A 15565-nucleotide genomic window follows, 5' to 3' on the forward strand; every position below is an offset into this window, starting at 1 on the left:
CTGGCATTCTAGGGGCCCAAATGTGTGGTAAGGAGTTTGAAATCAAATTCTGTAAAAAATGGCCGGTGAAATCCGAAAGGTGCTCTTTGGAATGTGGGCCCCTTTGCCCACCTAGGCTGCAAAAAAGTGTCACACATGTGGTATCTCCGTATTCAGGAGAAGTTGGGGAATGTGTTTTGGGGTGTCATTTTACATATACCCATGCTGGGTGAGAGAAATATCTTGGCAAAAGACAACTTTGTATAAAATGGGAAAAGTTGTCTTTTGCCAAGATATTTCTCTCACCCAGCATGGGTATATGTAAAATGACACCCCAAAACACATTCCCCAACTTCTCCTGAATACGGAGATACCACATGTGTGACACTTTTTTGCAGCCTAGGTGGGCAAAGGGGCCCACATTCCAAAGAGCACCTTTCGGATTTCACCGGTCATTTTTTACAGAATTTGATTTCAAACTCCTTACCACACATTTGGGCCCCTAGAATGCCAGGGCAGTATAACTACCCCACAAGTGACCCCATTTTGGAAAGAAGACACCCCAAGGTATTCGCTGATGGGCATAGTGAGTTCATGGAAGTTTTTATTTTTTGTCACAAGTTAGTGGAATATGAGACTTTGTAAGAAAAAAAAAAAATAAAAAATCATCATTTTCCACTAACTTGTGACAAAAAATAAAAAATTCTAGGAACTCGCCATGCCCCTCACGGAATACCTTGGGGTGTCTTCTTTCCAAAATGGGGTCACTTGTTGGGTAGTTATACTGCCCTGGAATTCTAGGGGCCAAAATGTGTGGTAAGGAGTTTGAAATCTAATTCTGTAAAAAATGACCGGTGAAATCCGAAAGGTGCTCTTTGGAATGTGGGCCCCTTTGCCCACCTAGGCTGCAAAAAAGTGTCACACATGTGGTATCTCCGTATTCAGGAGAAGTTGGGGAATGTGTTTTGGGGTGTCATTTTACATATACCCATGCTGGGTGAGAGAAATATCTTGGCAAAAGACAACTTTTCCCATTTTTTTATACAAAGTTGTCTTTTGCCAAGATATTTCTCTTACCCAGCATGGGTATATGTAAAATGACACCCCAAAACACATTCCCCAACTTCTCCTGAATACGGAGATACCACATGTGTGACACTTTTTTGCAGCCTAGGTGGACAAAAGGGCCCAAATTCCTTTTAGGAGGGCATTTTTAGACATTTGGATACCAGACTTCTTCTCACGCTTTGGGGCCCCTAAAATGCCAGGGCAATATAAATACCCCACATGTGACCCCATTTTGTAAAGAAGACACCCCAAGGTATTCAATGAGGGGCATGGCGAGTTCATAGAAAAATAATTTTTTTGCCACAAGTTAGCGGAAATAGATTTTTTTGATTTTTTTCTCACAAAGTCTCCCTTTCCGCTAACTTGGGACAAAAATTTCAATCTTTCATGGTCTCAATATGCCCCTCAGCGAATACCTTGGGGTGTCTTCTTTCCAAAATGGTGTTATTTGTGGGGTGTTTGTACTGCCCTGGCATTTGAGGGTCTCCGCAATCATTACATGTATGGCCAGCATTAGGAGTTTCTGCTATTCTCCTTATATTGAGCATACGGGTAATGAGATTTTTTTTTTCCGTTCAGCCTCTGGGCTGAAAGAAAAAAATGAACGGCACAGATTTCTTCATTCGCATCGATCAATGTGGATGAAAAAATCTCTGCCAAAAAAAGAAAAAGGAGGGGAAAGGCGTCTGCCAGGACATAGGAGCTCCGCCCAACATCCATACCCACTTAGCTCGTATGCCCTGGCAAAACAGATTTCTCCATTCACATCAATCGATGTGGATGAATAAATTCTTGCCGGGATTTTTTTTTTTATATATACAAAGTGTTTGCCAAAGTATATGAACACCGCCACCTCCTCAGCTCATATGCCTCGGCAAACGTATCTTTTACTGCAGAGGAGAAATCTCGTCTTGCAGCGCCGCATACACCGACTTGCGTGTAATCTGACAGCAGCGCAATGCTTCTGTCAGAATGCACATCAGTGCTGCAGCTAGTTGATCGGTTGGTCCACCTGGAAGGTAAAAAAAACAAAACAAAAAAGAAAAAACCAGGCCGCAACGCAATAAATTTATTAACTTTTGAACAGAACATATAAACTTTTTTTTAACTTTTTTAACTAAACGTTAACTTTTTTACTTACCGGTATTTTTTTATTGTTTAGTTTTTTTTACCTTTATAGAACAAACCTCTCCTTCCCCATGGGACAATGTGCAAAGCGCAAATCGCCCAAAGATGTGGCGAAGTACGTTATGCACTTTATCCCAGGTGAAAGGAGAGGTTTGCAGCAGCTGTGAGTAAAAGGGCCCTAATAGCCCTGTGTGCCTGTCCTGTGAGATGCAATCCCTATGCTAGGTGTACCTGTGTGTGGTACTTCCGGAAACACTCTCCAAAGCATAGGGCAGGGTGGTCAGGACAGTCAGGACAGAAATAGCGGGTGTCACGCCTTATTCCACTCCTGCTACAGACACGACATCTTTTTCGGGGTGACGGTTGGGTTGAGGTACCAGGAACGACACTGGGGAAATGTCGCTCGTGTAGACGGCTAACTACACTGGTGGATGGGGCCACGGAACCTTCTGGATACAGGAGGTTCTCGATGATCTCTTCCTGGAATTTGAGGAAGGATCGTGTTCTCCCAGCCTTACTGTAGAGAACAAAACTATTGTACAGAGCCAATTGAATTAAATATACAGACACCTTCTTATACCAGCGTCTGGTTCTGCGGGAAACTAAATACGGAGACAACATCTGGTCATTGAAGTCCACCCCTCCCATGAGCAAATTATAGTCGTGGACTGAGAGGGGCTTTTCAATGACACGGGTTGCTCGCTCAATTTGGATTGTCGTGTCTGCGTGAATGGAGGAGAGCATGTAAACGTCACGCTTGTCTCTCCATTTCACCGCGAGCAGTTTTTCGTTACACAAGGCAGCCCTCTCCCCCCTTGCAAGACGGGTGGTAACGAGCCGTTGGGGGAAGCCCACGCGACTAGTTCGTGCGGTGCCACAGGCGCAAATCCGTTCTAGAAACAAATGCCTAAAGAGGGCCACACTTGTGTAGAAATTGTCCACATAAAGATGGTACCCCTTGCCAAATAAGGGTGACACCAAGTCCCAGACTGTCTTCCCACTGCTCCCCAGGTAGTCAGGGCAACCGACCGGCTTCAGGGTCTGATCTTTTCCCTCATAGATCCGAAATTTGTGGGTATAGCCTGTGGCCCTTTCACAGAGCTTATACAATTTGACCCCATACCGGGCACGCTTACTTGGGATGTATTGTTTGAAGCCAAGGCGCCCGGTAAAATGTATTAGGGACTCGTCTACGCAGATGTTTTGCTCTGGGGTATACAAATCTGCAAATTTCTGGTTGAAGTGGTCTATGAGGGGCCGAATTTTGTGGAGCCGGTCAAAAGCTGGGTGGCCTCTGGGACGGGAGGTGGTGTTGTCGCTAAAATGCAGGAAACGGAGGATGGCTTCAAATCGTGCCCTGGACATAGCAGCAGAGAACATGGGCATGTGATGAATCGGGTTCGTGGACCAATATGACCGCAATTCATGCTTTTTAGTTAGACCCATGTTGAGGAGAAGGCCCAAAAAAATTTAAAATTCGGAAACTTGGACTGGTTTCCACCGGAAAGGCTGGGCATAAAAGCTTCCCGGGTTGGCGGATATAAATTGTGTGGCATACCGGTTTGTCTCTGCCACAACTAAGTCCAAGAGCTCCGCAGTCAAGAACAGCTCAAAAAATCCCAGGGCCGAACCGATTTGAGCCGTCTCAACCCGAACTCCAGACTGGGCGGTGAAAGGGGGAACTAATGGTGCGGCTGAAGTTGGTGACTGCCAATCAGGGTTTGCCAGCACCTCAGGGATTCTAGGGGCTCTACGGGCCTGTCTGTGCGGTGGCTGCGACGGGGTAACTACTGCACGTGCCACCGTACCAGCTTCAACTGCCCTTCTGGTGCTCGCCACGTCACCATGTTGTACGGCAGTGCTGGTACTAGGTCCAGGGAGGGCTGCGCTGCTGGTGTATGCCTCACCACGTGATCCGGCAGCGCCAGCCCCACTCTGCTGCTCTTGAAGCGGATCCTGCGCAACCTGTGGTCTAGCGACACGGGGCCGGGTACGCCTGGTTCTATCAGGGACCTCCACCTCCTCGTCCGAACTTTGGGTCAGAGAGCCACTGCTTTCAACAGGTTCATATTCTGACCCGCTAGATTCGTCAGATGAGGGTTCCCATTCCTCATCCGACTGGGTCAGAATCCTGTAGGCCTCTTCAGAAGAATACCCCCTGTTTGACATTTGGACTACTAAATTTAGGGGTATTCCCTGAGACTACCCAAGAAAAAAAGCAAGCCTGTCTTACAAAGGGGAGGCTAGCGAAGTACCGGAGGACGCTGCGGTTGATAAAAAATATCAAAACTGATTTTTTTTATCGCCGCAGAGCATGTAAAGTGAATGTGCAGTGATCAAAAAAATATATATTTTTTGTCACTGCGGTGGGGCGGGCGTGGGTGAACGCACGTGTGGGCGACCGATCAGGCCTGATCGGGCAAACACTGCATTTTGGGTGGAGGGCGAGCTAAGGTGACACTAATACTATTATAGATCTGACTGTGATCAGTTTTGATCACTTACAGATACTATAAAAGTACAAATGCTGATTAGCGTTACGCTAATCATCGAATCAGTGACTGCGGTGCGGTGGGCTGGGCGCTAACCGATCGCTAACTACCTAACCAAGGGGCCTAAACTATCCTAAAACCGCCAGTACTAGTGAAAAAAAAAGTGACAGTTTACACTGATCACTTTTTGTCTTTCACTAAGTGATTGACAGGGGGCAATCAAGGGGTTAATTTGGATGATGGGGGTGATGGAGGGTGATCTGGGGCTAAGGGTAGTGTTTGGTGGGTACTAACAGTGATGTCTGCTCCTCTGCTGGAACCAACCGACGAAAAGGACCAGCAGAGGAGCAGACAAGCCATTTAACACATCATATTTACTAATATGATGTGTTATCTGGCTTTTGATTTGATTTTTTGAAAATCGCCAGCCTGCCAGCCACGATCATTGGCTGGCAGGCTGGTGACGAAATACTTCTTTAACTTTTGCCGGCCCGCGATGCGCATGCGCGGGCCGGCAATGCCCGAAATCTCGCGTCCACCCAGAGCAACAGGACCGCCGCAAAGACGCAATCCTGCGTACGGCGGTCCTGAGGAGGTTAAGCCCTTAACAACTTGCGCCTTGTGTGCATGTTGTTAACTCTGGAGCTGAGTGGATGCCATAGCCGCTGGGTGCCTGCAGTTTTACACAGCAGACACCTGGAGGCATTGTCCATAATCGGCAATAGTGCCAATCACACACATTTAACTCCTCAGATGCCATAGTCAATTAACCTCAAACCTGAGCCCACAGGAGATAGAAACAGTGTGCTGTGGACTCTACTGCATGTCAGAGGCAGCAGCACAGTGAAGGAGTTGCACAGACTGTGGACTCTACTGCATGTCAGAGGCAGCAGCACAGCGAAGAAGTTGCACAGACTGTACAGCAGCTAGATGAGAGGGCAGCTAGATGGAGCTGAGTGGATGCCATAGCCGCTGTGTGCCTGCAGTTTTACACAGCAAACACCTGGAGGCATTGTCCATAATCGGCAATAGTGCCAATCACACACATTTAACTCCTCAGATGCCATAGTCAATTAACCTCAAACCTGAGCCCACAGGAGATAGAAACAGTGTGCTGTGGACTGTACAGCAGCTAGATGAGAGGGCATTTTTAATGAAGACTATATAGAAAGTTGCTTAATTTTGCATTTAGGAAGAAAAAATTAAAATCTGTGCAAAGGGATTTTTTTCCCCCCACAAATCAGTTTGTATTTTTCAGAGGCACAATTTTGGAAAACCTATGACTCCCACTACAGCAATTCTACCATAGTTTGTGTTCTAAAACTTTATTCGCCATGCGGTGTAACTCAGTAACGGTAACAGTTAAAGCTCTACACAGAAAAGTGTCATGTCTTGGGAGACTATTTATTTTTGTTAAATGAAAACTAATATATTTTACTAGTTCTAATAGGGGGTTTATTACTGTATAATTTATAAAGGTTTATCATGTTTTGTAATACATAGTAATAGTATTCCAAAGCATTGGGACGCCTTCACACAGTGTATTCATTTTTAGTGTATTTAACTCGGTTGTCCAGTGAAGTCAAATATTAATTGTTGAACTATACATTTTTGCAAAGTACCCTAATTAAAAATATAAAAATTTTATGTAATGCAAAGAGTTAATTTGTCTTCCGGCCAGTGCCCTTAATATAATCAGCCTCTCCGGACTCCTGACTGGTAGAGGTGCAGGGTATCAAACCCCTGTCCATCAGCTTTTGAAGAGGAGGCAGCTCTCCATGCAAGCACTGTTTCCTCTTTATTACACTGCACATCATCTCCTTTTCAGCAGTGGGATAGTGTAATTACAAGTACTCAATACATTTAAGTAAATTTAGCGAGTACTTGTAATTATACTCACTTCTGAGATGACAGGCAGTGTAATAAAGAGGAAGTAGCACTGGCATGGAGTGCCGCCTCCTCTTCAAACAGCTGATCGGCAGTGTAATAAAGAGGAAGTAGCACTCGCATGGAGTGCCGCCTCCTCTTCAAACAGCTGATCGGCAAGGGTGCCAGATGTCGGACCGCTGCTGATAAAAATATAAATAAACTATGAAAAAATAAAGATTATAGACAACACCACGTCCCAGGATGCCCATACTATTAAAATATATATGCATTTATTCTGCTTAATGAAGGATGTTATAAAAAAAAAATATCTAAATGGATGATTCACGTTTTTTTTTCATTGCTTCACCTCCAAAAAATTGAATAAAAAGTGATGAAAAATTCATACACACTCCAAAATGGTATCAGTAAAAACTACAGATTGCCCTGCAAATAATAAGCAGCTCTGTAGACCTAAATATAAAAAAGGTCAGAATATGGCATGCAAAGAAAAAAACTGACCTGGAAAATGAAGATAGCAGATTAGTTTTATCACATAGAGAATGCTACCACCCCATTTGGAAGTTTTTTCCAGGTTAAAACTACATTGTATGCAATATTCAATGTTGCTAAACGGAACGGATACGGAAGACATACGGATGCATTTCCGTATGTGTTCCGTTTTTTTTGTGGACCCATTGACTTGAATGGAGCCATGGAACGTGATTTTCAGGCAATAATAGGACATGTTCTATCTTTCAACGGAACGGAAAAACGGAAATGCGGAAACGGAATACATACGGAGTACATTCAGTTTTTTTTGCGGAACCATTGAAATGAACGCAAAAAACGGCCCGCAAAACTGAAAAGAAAACCGGTAGTGTGAAAGAGGCCTAAGAAGTACAACTTGTCCCTCAAAAAGCAAGCCTCATATTGCTGTGTGAACAGAAGGTAAAAAGTAAAAGGGGGGGGGGGGGAGAAGGAAAATCGCTGAGTTATTAAGGGGTTAAGGTACGTAGAATCAGGGTGTGGATTAAATTGTGGTGCATATTTGTTAGCAGCCTTGCAGCACCATATTTCTGAGAACTATCTATGGAGCAGCAGGATGAATACCCCACATTTTGGGTGAGGCCTTCCTATAAAGCTGCAAATTATTCAATTATGTTTGAAATGCAGGGAAACAATAGACCTTTCTCCTTCAGTTCATTTTGAGACTGGACCTCGCTTGGCCTGTATTAGCTCCATCTTCAGGAATTTTACTGAGGAAGCCTTGTGTCTATAAATGAGCACAATCTTCCTCTATGACCACGGTTAGTTCATGAGAACAGCCGAATATCTGTGGAATTTTGGTGCATAGCAGAAGACAGCGCACCTTGTTTTCAGTACCAGGCTAAGTCGTCTTGGTGGTGTGGATCATGAAGGATCATGATGTCTACATTCCATACAGCAATGTGTATCAGCATGTTTAGGGCTATTTATATTCACTTTGAATATTTTTTTGTAACATAGGTCAAATCAGTTACAGCATTCCCCATGGCGCTCACTTGCTTCAGCTTGCTCGATACCAGACCCTATTTTATATGAGCCTTAAAGCATATGTTTAGCTTTGAACAGCATTTTATAGTACATTTATAGACGTCCTCTACAATACGGGAACAGATGATTAACTTTGCAAAAAGTATTGCATCATTTACCATGTACTTGTTAGAGTCTGTATTGTAGCCCAAAGCTGCATCCACTATTCAGCAGGCGTGGGCTTCAAAACTTTAACCCCACGTCTGGCAATTTGCATTTAGGTATGTATAGCTCAGGCTCTGTACGATAAATCTGATAGAGATGAGCGAAGTTTTAAAAAAATTAGAACTTCGTCAAGAAATCTGATTTTCGATGAATTGCTTTGTCACTAATCGCTTTTCATTGTATGGAGCGGACGCAATTATGGGGAACAGCGGTCGCGCTGCCCCTCGTCATTTCACCCCTTAGATGCCGCATTCAACACTGATCGCGGCATCTGAGACCCATATTTCTTTCTTTAGGGGTTAATCCGGTGTTAAAAAAGCAAAATTATACTCACCTCATCCACTTGATCGTGGAGAGGCCGAATGCTCCCATCTTGATTGAAGAAAACCTGCCAAAGGACCTGCGGCGAGCGTGAACACGTCACCACGTGATCATGCTGGCCGTGCGCTGTGACGTCTTCCGGGTGATCCTTTTTTATTTTCCATTTTCAGCCACCATATTATGAAAAATTGATTAGGTACCATGAAGTGCGAGGAATTTCGGCTTCATGGGGAATTAAATTTTTCGGGAGATTCGGATCAAAGGCAACTTCGGATACTTCGATTCACTCAACACTAAAATCTGTCTGTACACATGAGACATCTATCTCTCCCGATCCTCCCATACAGATCGAGCATATGTAGCAGGGATCAGCGGCACTCCAGCTGCTGGGAAACTACAACTCCCAGCATGTACACTTACTTGGCTAATCTTGCAACTGCCATAGAAGTGAAAGTAGGATTCTGGGAGTTGTATTTCAGAACAGCTGGAGTGCCGGAGGTTGCTGATCCCTGATATATAGTGAATGGGAGAGTCTGGCAGCAGCTTTCCCTCCCACTAATAAAAGGATGGGGATAATTGAAGCCAACATGCCCAATTCTAATCTCCCCACACAACCATTGTGGAAGAGTCCGCCACACACATTAGATGGCCAGCCAATCCTCTGAAATCTGTGGTTTCGGACAACACACATATAATGTACACAGCCAGCTTAAAGGAAATGTGTCACCAAAAATTGTATCTGCCATTTAAAACCAAAAAGTGACACATGTCCTTTTCTTCTAATTTGTTTTTATTTTCTGATTACAGATTTTTTTAATTCTATTTTCTGAACATGATTATGGGGGCGGCCATATTGTCTCGGCTGTTCTTAACAGCATTTAGAAAGCTTTAAGAAAATTGCTTTATGGCACAATGGACAGGAGGTGACTTAATTGACTTCTATGGGAGAGTTTTCTAGGCATGCTCTGTGACCTGTGCAGAGGCCAAGAGGGAGGAGATAAGCTGTGATATCACCTATTGTGAACAGTGAATCCTGTTTTATCTATACACAGAGGTGATATCAGTACAGGTAGGATTAGAATGACAGATAAGCAGGTAAGGCCTCATGCACACGACCGTTGTGTGTACCCGTGGCCGTTGTGCCGTTTTCCGTTTTTTTTCGCTGACCCATTGACTTTCAATGGGTCCGTGGAAAAATCGGAAAATGCACCGTTTTGCAGCCGCATCCGTGATCCGTGTTTCCTGGCCGTGAAAAAAATAAGACCTGTCCTATTTTTTTCACGGCCAACGGTTCACGGACCCATTCAAGTCAATGGGTCCGTGAAAGAACATGGATGCACACAAGATTGGTATCCGTGTCCGTGATCCGTGGCCGTAGGTTAGTTTTTATACAGACGGATCCGAAGATCCGTCTGCATAAAAGCTTTTTCAAAGCTGAGTTTTCACTTCGTGAAAACTCAGAACCGACAGTATATTCTAACACAGAAGCGTTCCCATGGTGATGGGGACGCTTCTAGTTAGAATACACTGCAAACTGTGTACAAGACTGCCCCCTGCTGCCTGGCAGCACCCGATCTCTTACAGGGGGCCGTGATCAGCACAATTAACCCCTTCAGGTGCGGCACCTGAAGGGGTTAATTGTGCTGATCACGGCCCCCTGTAAGAGATCAGGGCTGCCAGGCAGCAGGGGGCAGACCCTCTCCCCCCCTCCCCAGTTTGAATATCATTGGTGGCCAGTGCGCCCCCCCCCTCTATTGTAATAATAGGTTGGTGGCCAGTGCGGCCCCCCCCTCCCTCTATTGTAATAATTCGTTGGTGGCACAGTGTGCGCGCCCCCCCCTCCCTCCCTCTATTGTAATGATTCGTTGGTGGCACAGTGTGCGCCCCCCCTCCTCCCTCCCTCTATTGTAATGATTCGTTGGTGGCACAGTGTGCGCCCCCCATCGGCCCCCCCTCCCTCTATAGCATTAACAACATTGGTGGCCAGTGTGCGGCCTCCCATCTCCTCCCCCCCCCCATCATTGGTGGCAGCGGAGTTCCGATCGGAGTCCCAGTTTAATCGCTGGGGCTCCGATCGGTAACCATGGCAACCAGGACGCTACTACAGTCCTGGTTGCCATGGTTACTTAGCAATAGTACAATAGTAGAAGATTCATACTTACCGGCTGCTGCGATGTTCGTGTCCGGCCGGGAGCTCCACCTACTGTTAAGTGACAGGTCTGTGCGGCGCATTGCTAAATGAACTGTCACTTACCAGTAGGAGGAGCTCCAGGCCGGACACAGACATCGCAGCTCCCAGGTAAGTATGAATCTTTTACTATTGTACTATTGCTAGTAACCCGCTGCCACCAATGATCGGGGGGGGGGGGCACCTGAGGGGTTAATTGTGCTGATCACGGCCCCCTGTAAGAGATCGGATGCTGCTAGGCAGCAGGGGGCAGTCATGTACACAGTTTGTAGTATATTCTAACTAGAAGCGTCCCCATCACCATGGGAACGCCTCTGTGTTAGAATATACTGTCGGAAATGAGGTTTCACGATCTAACTCATATCCGACAGTATATTCTAACATAGAGGCGTTCCCATGGTGATGGGGACGCTTCAAGTTAAAATATACCATCGGATTGGAGAAAACTCCGATCCGATGGTATAAATGGGACTCCAGACTTTACATTGAAAGTCAGTGGGGACGGATCCGTTTGAAATGGCACCATATTGTGTCAACGTCAAACGGATCCGTCCCCATTGACTTGCATTGTAATTCAGGACGGATCCGTTTGGCTCTGCACGGCCAGGCGGACACCAAAACGACTTTTTTTTCATGTCCGTGGATCCTCCAAAAATGAAGGAAGACCCACGGACGAAAAAACGGTCACGGATCACGGGAAAACGGAACCCCGTTTTGCGGACCGCAAAAAAATACGGTCGTGTGCATGAGGCCTAACTGCAGTAAAGTGATCTGTACAGACAGAGAAGTGGTGCCTATTATTTGGCTTAGTGGCAAAGTGCAAAAACGTCAGAATTTTATGTTTTTTGTCTAAATATAGATCTTGACACGGAAAATTAAAAATATCAAGAATTCTTTAAAAGATATGTTAAACATAAAAACGTGATTTAAACAAGAGGTCATTTTCTGATGTAGCATTCCTGCATTCCTGAGAAATATGAAGTTTTAATATATGCAAATGACCCTCCAGGAGCAATGGGGTCGTCGTTGCCATTAAATCTAGAGGCTCCACTATCTCCGAAAGTGCCGCGCCCTTTCCACTTTGATTGACGTAAGGACAAGTCAGGGCCAGGTGTGATCACATGTATACTGCCTGGCCCTGTCAATCAAAGTAGAAAGAGCACAGCAGTTACAGAGAGAGCAGAGCCTCTAGGTGTAATGGCAACGCCCCCGTTGCTCCTAAAGATCCATTTGCATATATTAAAACTTCACATTTCTGAACAATGCGGGCACATATGAACATGCGACCAACCCAGATGCCTTCAGCTGCCAAGCGCACATGTAACAGGTCAGCCGGTGTCATAGGTACAAATCTGCTGACAGATGTCATTTTATACAAAAAGAAAAAACAAAACAAGACTTACAACTAAACATAGAACATAAAGTGCCGTCTATATACTAAAGATAATTCAACAGTTTTCAGATAGGGAAAATAGACAGGTGTTGAATTGGTTAAATATTCTAAAGGAGAGTAACAGCAAACCCTATAATTTATTGATTGAAGTGAGATCCATCTAGACAAGCCCTAGCACGTCATTGAGTCTTAATTATAGCAGGAAATACCTTATCTGAACCTGTGTATAGGTATGAGTAAGCCAAACTGATGATATCTTGTCCTTTCCCATACCTTTATCTTTAAAAAAAAGTAAATAGTTTTGTGGTTACAACATTTATGGCCCGGTCTATAGGAAATTTATAGATTAAATGACCTTTAGGAAGAATTGTGGATTTTAATAGAGAAATACAGATCCTTTTTATGAGAAGGGCCCCCAAATGCACATTAATTACATGTTTTCAGATAGCTGGAATCCCGAGATAATATGGCAAGTATTTCTTTCCTTTACAATATCACAACAGGGAATTGAAACATTACTTGATGCCTATTGCAATGAATGCACTGTCAATGAAATGCATAGACATGATGGGTCCTCCAGAGACGGAGACTCTCTTTGTGAGTTCTCTCTGCACCTCTTAATTGATGGGATCTGAAATGAGGGATCTCCTTCAAAATGCATAACGGTGCACTTTGAAATGGGTTTTCTAATGCAAGTCAATGGGGACGGATCCGTTTTCTCTGACACAATAGAAAACTGACTCGTCCTCCATTGACTTTCAATGGTGTTCATGACGGATGTGTCTTGGCTATGTTAAAGATAATACAACCGGATCCGTTCATAATGGATGCAGATGGTTGTATTATGAGTAACGGAAGCGTTTTGCTGAACCCTTCCAGATCCAGCAAAAAACGCTAGTGTGAAAGTAGCCTAAGACTGACAACCCTTTTAACTGTAAATCAGGTATCTTTCTTGTGGCTATGTCATATACAGTATACTAGGACTTTTCAGTCTTTTTCTACTGGGAACTGACCAGCCAAATCGAAGTAAACACCAACACCTGCGTTCTCCAGATCTGGCATTGGCAGATATTACCGCAATGCCCGCTGGTCCCATTCACTATATGGAGGTCCAGCGGAGATCCAGCCGCTACCCGGTAAATGTGCCTGGATTCGACCAGACAAAAACCACTGCAAGCAATGGTTTTTGTCTGCCTGATTCCCAGTATTCTATGCTGGAAAAGCCTGCTGGAGAGGACAGCCGCACATGTGAAAGAAGCTAAAATTGTTAAAAAAAGGAGTACATTATGTATGTTGTAAACCAGAGAATAGTGCAACCTTAGAAAGGCTTGTGCAGCCTATGAACATCTCAGCCATAAATGCCTCCCTAGATGCACCTTCTCACAACTTTGACATTCACTGATTTATACATCATCCATTACCTTTGCTGTTCCTGACAGCTGAAGTGTAGACAGTTTTGAAGTGGCAGTGCTGCTGAATTGTACTTGAGTATAAATGATTCCCTCTGGATCTTGTAAATGAATATCTGGTATAGCTGTCTGCCAGGTGACCATAAATGAGGTGTCGTTCCCCACTGTTCTGTCAATGAAGATGGTACCATTCAAACATGCTCTTGGTTTCAGGTCTAGATCCGTGCTCTCCAGCTAGTACAATAAGGAGAAACTATTATTAAATATTGGAAAAGTAGAAATAATATCAGTGGATTTGGTGAGAGAGATCTGAGAAAATACCCAGAATACAGTTATTTAATATAACTTGATTCACATGTCTAACGGTCTAAACTTTAATCAATTTATATTAAATAACTGTATTGACCAAAAACATTGGGTAACCACTGTTCTAAGGCTTTAGAGGCACATACAATAAATAACAGCAAAACCAGACAATTGAAACCCCTTTAAGGGGTCTGACAAGAGATTTGACTCAGAAAAACTACTAAGAGCGCTAGGTAGGAGCCATGCAAAGCTGGTTAAAGGGGTTGTCCTAGATATTCTACATTTTTCAAACCAGCATCTGGATCTGAATACTTTTTGTAATTGCATGTAGTTAAAATGTAGTATAGCCACTGAGTTATTCAATAAAATATATCTGAATAGCGCCATCTGCTGTTTTTTTTTATTTATTTCTCTGTCCACCTTGTTGAGGAGGCCTACATGCTCAGTTTCACCCTTCAACTGCCACCAGCCATATCTTCTGTTAGAAGCTGTCGCAATTACAGGGTAAGAGCTACCTCAGAGCCACAGCAGTAAGGGCACGTACTCTGAGCTGTCATAGGAAGACAGCTTCAGCAGAAAGGATTGTCTATTTTAGTAACTACTTGAATTCAGGGCCGGACTGGCCTGCCGGGATACCGGGAAATTTCCAGGTAGGCTGGCAGGCCTGAGTGCCGCAAGGCCGCGGCCCTGGTGACAAGTGGGGGCGGCCAGGGCGGCAGGGCACAGCAGCAGGAGATGAGCGCTTCCATTGTGGAAGCGCTCATCTCCATAGTCATCTGTATCGCCGTCCTCAGGGCGGCGATACAGATGTCTATGCTGCAGCAGGGGAGGGAGAGGTGTGTCCCCTCCTGTTTCTCTGATAGGCTGCCGGCCTAGTGTGGTGGAGAGGCTGCTCTGGTGTAGAACAAATAGTGTGGTGGAGAGGCTGCTCTGGTGTAGAACAAAGCTAAACACCACAGAGAAGTAGTAATAGATCAGTAGTGGGTGGGAAACGAGGGGCGGTCACCCGCCCCGGGTGTCACATCAGTCACTGTAAAAATGTAGGAAATTGAGCGCCAATCTCACAAATGACAAAGTAAAAAGTAAATGGTGGGGATAAAAATAAAAATACTAATATTAATCGGTGAAGTTATAAAGTGGCACCATCCACAGGCGCTAGGGACTAGTCGGTGGGACAAGGCGGTGGATGGTGCCACTTTATAACTTCACCGATTAATATTAGTATTTTTATTTTTATTTTTATCCCCACCATTTACTTTTTACTTTGTCATTTGTGAGATTGGCGCTCAATTTCCTACATTTTTACAGTGACTGGTGTGACACCCGGGGCGGGTGACCTCCCCTTGTTTCCCACCCGCTACTGATCTATTAGCCTATCAGAGGCCGGTGCAGGCGGCACGATGACCTCATCACGCCGCCTGAGCCGTATAGCGAGGGACACAGGCCGGAAGAGGCCTGCATCGCATCGCTGGAGGTAAGTATAAGTGTTTTTTTTTTTTTTATATAGGTACAATATATACTGGCACATGATAAGGGGGGACTACTGGGCTGGCACATGATAAGGGGGGACTACTGGGCTGGCACATGATAAGGGGGGACTACTGGGCTGGCACATGATAAGGGGGGACTACTGGGCTGGCACATGATAAGGGGGCTACTGGTACATAAGGGGGGC

The 15565-nt window shown here is 44.8% G+C and overlaps 1 protein-coding gene across 1 annotated transcript in view; it reads right to left on the reverse strand.

The window, feature by feature from the left end:
- LOC120979789 (calcium-activated chloride channel regulator 1-like) overlaps window positions 1-15565 on the reverse strand; it is a 76431-nt gene that overhangs the window by 20456 nt on the left and 40410 nt on the right. Inside the window, exon 8 of the mRNA XM_040408746.1 lies at window positions 13597-13818. Within this exon, the coding sequence (XP_040264680.1) occupies window positions 13597-13818 (222 nt within the window). The remainder of the gene's footprint in view (window positions 1-13596; window positions 13819-15565) is intronic.

The sequence above is a fragment of the Bufo bufo genome, chromosome 9, assembly GCF_905171765.1.
Source record: "Bufo bufo chromosome 9, aBufBuf1.1, whole genome shotgun sequence".
NCBI classification, from domain to species: domain Eukaryota; kingdom Metazoa; phylum Chordata; class Amphibia; order Anura; family Bufonidae; genus Bufo; species Bufo bufo.